Source organism: Glandiceps talaboti, chromosome 3, assembly GCF_964340395.1.
Source record: "Glandiceps talaboti chromosome 3, keGlaTala1.1, whole genome shotgun sequence".
Classification (NCBI taxonomy): domain Eukaryota; kingdom Metazoa; phylum Hemichordata; class Enteropneusta; family Spengelidae; genus Glandiceps; species Glandiceps talaboti.
Genome location: NC_135551.1, coordinates 28,673,254 through 28,678,379, shown reverse-complemented (window position 1 = coordinate 28,678,379; position 5,126 = coordinate 28,673,254). Strand labels below are relative to the sequence as shown.

General features: G+C 36.1%; 1 protein-coding gene across 1 annotated transcript in view; it reads left to right on the top strand.

The window, feature by feature from the left end:
• LOC144453930 (snake venom 5'-nucleotidase-like) overlaps positions 1-4,774 on the top strand; it is an 11,007-nt gene extending 6,233 nt beyond the window's left edge. The window contains exons 4-8 of the mRNA XM_078145301.1: positions 583-780; positions 1,534-1,800; positions 2,363-2,518; positions 3,122-3,325; positions 3,684-4,774. Coding sequence (XP_078001427.1) covers positions 583-780; positions 1,534-1,800; positions 2,363-2,518; positions 3,122-3,325; positions 3,684-3,892 — 1,034 coding nt within the window. The 3' untranslated portion in view covers positions 3,893-4,774. The remainder of the gene's footprint in view (positions 1-582; positions 781-1,533; positions 1,801-2,362; positions 2,519-3,121; positions 3,326-3,683) is intronic.
• The last annotated feature ends 352 nt before the right edge of the window (positions 4,775-5,126 follow it).

Here is a 5,126-nt window from a genome sequence, read left to right as displayed (position 1 = left end):
AGTTCATAAAATATGTTATTCAAAATTTGGCTAATAGCGGATGACTGTCTTTGTTGTGGTGTCACTTACAGGTACTTACAGGTACTCTTCTGACTGTAGGCCTTGCTGGGCCTCTAATGTCAGCTCTGTTTGATTTTGTTTACGTGTCACGTGTCTCTATCAGAGCATAATCGCAGTAGGATGAGCGCAAGCTTTAAGAGTACAGTGTATGGCTGTCTACATTCATAGACTGAACTCACTAAAATGTACATTCAACAGTGACTGGTTTGTAGAAAAAAGAAAGCCAATATAAATATTTCAAATCATGGGTTGAAGGTTCAGTTCGGATCATGATTAAGTTACGTTTAAAAAATACAGTTGGCTTGCAGAGCTATAGAAATTGCTGGACCAGAAAAAAAGAATAATCCTATGTAAACCTTATGACTTTGATAAAATAGCACTAATACCTGGACCTAAAACCTGAGATTGAAACCCTGGCCTTTAAAACCCATGAGCTCACTAAACCAGGTCTTTAAATAAAAATGGATTACAAATAATACATGAATACAAGAAACAAATTTCATATATTTTTTCTTTTAAAAGGAGATGCACCTGGTCATGAGACACCTTATGGGGAGTACCCGTTGGTTCGTCGCCATGACGACGGCAGAAGTGTGTTGGTAATGCAAGCCTATGCATATGGCAAGTACCTTGGATATCTCAACGTTACATTTGACAGTGATGGAGAAATTACCGAATATCAGGGAAATCCTATTCTGTTGGATAAAAATGTTGAAAAGGGTAAGTATGATAGATAAAACTGTCTGGTGATTTGGCAATACACATATTTCTATCATCTGACAAATCACAGGTCAACCTAGTACCTCACTATCTGTAGTTTTAAAGGGTGGAAATTAATAGCAACATAAGTGAGCTTGGGTATATGACTTTCATCTTGTGAAAACTTATATGAGCACAAATCAATAATGATTATGAGTTGTTCTGTATCTCCTATACATTAATTACATTACATTACATTACATTACATTACATTACATTACATTACATTACATTACATTACATTACATATTACAGCCATACAAAAAGTATCACTGTGTGATTCGCAAGAGATGACTTGATCTTTAACCAACTCTGAGGACCAAGGTTAAAAATCAAGATAGCAAAGAAAGCTTGCACTTGTTAATATAGTAATAGACATTTGAATGGAGTCTCCATGTAAAACAGTGTTTGATTTATTGAGTAAATAGTAGCTTTACGACAAATACGGACATATTCCCCTTTAATATGCCACCGTTGTGCCAGATTTGAATGAAAAAAGATGTGTCATACCAGATAGATGGCGTATCACGCAAAGACGGATGGAGTGAACTCATCATTATAACGCCCCCCACCCATCCCCTTTGGGCGATGCCCGAAGGGTGTCTAAAATTTGCACACCTAGAATGCTACAACTTTAATTTATTTTACTACTATTTTGACGACACCCAATGCACATTTTGACGACAATCTCTTTTGGCTATTTATTTGTTACAGATAATTTTACTGCAACAGAAGTTAATCTATGGGCTGAACCTGTCCAGGCACTATCCTCTGAATACATTGGCAAAACTCACGTCTTTTTAGATGGTCGACGTGAAAGCTGTCGTCTTGGAGAATGTAACCTTGGAAACCTAATAGCAGATGCTATGGTCCATCAAAACATCAAACATCCTGATGACGTTAAATGGAATGACGTCAGCATAGCAATAATGAACAGTGGTGGAATACGTACATCATTACACTCTGACGAAGGAGGTGCAGGTAGGTAGTCAGCCGATGTCGTCCAGTAAACAAATTCACCATCCTTTTGTTTTTCAAAGTCATGCTATATTCTGACCATAATTTGGCAACTAAGGTTAGCATGTATTGTTCACGGATAGTTACACAACATTGGCAATATCATAGTTGATCATAATTACCATTGTCTCCTCGAAACTTCTATATAATAGTCTAAAACTACCATCAGATAATGGTATGAAAGTGAGTAAATACAGTCCATGTACACTGTTTATAGCCATTACATTTCAAAATAATGAAGCGTGACCAAAATACTAAATTTGAATTATTTGATTTGAAGGGCGTAGGAGAACGTTTCCCGGGTCAACCACTCAGCCTACTACAGAGGTTATATGACCTCATTTGACCTCATTCTATTGTCTGCTTTGTGGCGCTTGGCAAACATCACCTCAAATGATCTTACAAACTGAATTTGTAATAACGTGTTAAGCACATCCAGTAGTGTCAGTTTTCTGATTACAAACATACATATGATCAAGATTCTTCACCACTATTGTAACAGCACAAACAACTCTTTGTGTTTCAGGTTCGATATCTGTTGGTGATATATTGAGCGTACAACCATTTCGTAATACTCTAGATATAATCGAAATAACCGGGAAAACTCTTCGCAAAGCCCTGGAACACTCCGTATCTGCATACACGCCTGACAATCCAAGAGGACAATTCCTGCAGTTTTCAGGTTGGACAATTATTCTTATGGAAAATTAAACTGTTCATTCAAGATTTTTTTAGACCGTTTCCGATATAATTTTTGCTTTCTTTAGTTTACAGTTGACAACACCAAATAGTGCCTTCTGGGAAATGTGGTATCTTTCAGTTTACAAAAACAGCGTTCTTGTTTCATTGGTTTTTTAACCTCAAAGCACTACGGAATGCGAGTATTAGCAAATAGCTGTTAGTTGTTGTTGTATGTTGTAGACAAGTGGATGACTGCGGTGACGTGTATATAATGGCAAAATTACAAATTAAATAATGAGTTCAAGTAAAATGTGACCTCTCCTAATTCAATTTCCTAAATATGGCCTTCCCCAAGAAGTTTTTAAAAATATAACCCCTCCCCACATGTGTCTCTCCCCTGTGATTACCGAAGATCCCTTATAAGTATTTTGACCGCAACGTAAACAACATGATTTAGCAGACAATCGAAATTAAATATATATATATTTTTCAAATATGTGGTTGTTTTCTACTCACAAAATGTAAGAAACACTAGAAAATTACTGTGATCTCGATCTCATTCCAGGTCAGGTAACGTCTAATTTGCCATCTCATTTTTCACAAGGTTTACTGGTGACCTATGACGTCAGAAAACCAATTGGAAAACGTGTAATGAAGGTGGACGTCAAATGTACAGAATGTGCAGTACCAGAATATCGCTCTCTACAGCCAAATGATGTTTATAAAGTTATTCTTCCGACTTATGTCGCGGAAGGTGGTGATGAATTCAAAATGTTGGCATCTGAACGTATTTCCTATCATATTCCAGGTAAGACTACATTGTATATGTACTATTCGACATATTAAAGGCAACATTGTATCCATAGTACTCTTTCAGCAAACTGTTGTTTGTTTGGATTTATATAAATTCGCACAAAAATGTGGTGTAAATCACATCATATTTTTTTCTGAGAATTGAAGCATGTAACATTAAATTGGTGTTTGGTTGTGTCACATTGGTAATCAATAGACTGAAAGATTGTTCTTCTGTAATCACTCGTTACAGGTGTTAAAAGTATAGAATTAACAATAGCGCCATCAACGACGAACTTTTAAGTCTAGGTATTCAACTCAAATTATTTCCTTCACCAACTAAGACATTTCTTTATCGTATTCATTATTTACAGGCGACTTGGATACTGATGTGTTGATTGAGTACATTAAGAGAGAGTCGCCGATAACGATTGGTTTGGAACGTCGTATTACGATTATCGATGACAAGACGGACTTGCCATTGATGTGTCGTGAATATATTAATGTAGCAGCCATGACACGGATCTCAATGTGGTGTCTGTTTGCTGCCTTATCATTAACCACTGTATTGTTGGTGTCGTAGCACAGTCCGTAACACTGTCATAGTTTGTGTTTATTTTAGTAACCTGTTGAAGTTACGTTCTATTTCTACTAGGTATTGTTAAAACCATGTCAAGGCACTTGTAGAACTCCCACCAGGACTTCGTCTGTGATATCAAATGTAACATTATGGCTAAATATGGCAATGATTTGGTTACCTATAAATTGAAGAAAAAAGGTCATAGCATTTTGCTCATATCCAACCATATTTTAACTCAAGGTTGATTCTAAATAAATTTACGTAACTCTGTAATAATTGTATGTATAATTTGTACAGTGACTTTAACCGAATATGGTGTCTCAAATACAAACTACTAGTATTATGTGTTTAATGACTGTCTACCTAGAAGTGCATTTCAAAATTGTAGCTTATTTGATTACGCCGCGATTTGAAATCACTTACAAGGTCAAAAAACAAATAGTATATAATGTGTACACCAAATTGTATATACACTTCTACACTTAATTCATGCAGTTGATTACTACACAATGATTTCCATAAAGTATGTTGTAAGGTAATATGTATAGGTCTCAAATTGGTTCTCTCAACATTTACAAAAGTAAAGAAAGTGTGAAACTGTTATTTTTACAACGTCTTCTGTCAACTTTGAAATTATTGAGAATACAATGTGGTTAATAAAACTTGCTTGTGGCTGAAGAAAAATTCAGGATTTTCGCCACAGAGGTAACGTGTGTCTAAAACATTTGAAATCCCAGCGCTAACCTGGCTGTAAAGTATATTGATATCTAAGGAGTTTAATGGCTACGGAAAGAGTCAGGCGTCACCTTTAAATGTATTATCATTTCTTAAAGTGCTTCTGAAGAGCATTAGTGTCATTGTCTATGAACTTTTCTGCCATACGTTTCGTGCAAATAAAAATTCTTCAAATGATGAAAGTTTAAATCTTTGTTTTCTGTAGAGTGGATTATGTTGATGCGTTAATATTGACAATGGCCGCCAATGTGACTTTATTGTAGCCCCATTTATCTTTGACAATGACCGCCAATGGGACTTTATTGGAGCCCCACTTATCTTTGGCGATGACCGCCAATGTGACTTTATTGTAGCCCACTTCTCTTTGACAATGGCCGTACATGTGACTTTATTGTAGCCTCACTTCTCTTTGACAATGACCGCCATTGTGACTTTATTGGAGCCCCACTTATCTTTGACGATGACCGCCAATGTGACTTTATTGTAGCCCCACTTATCTTTG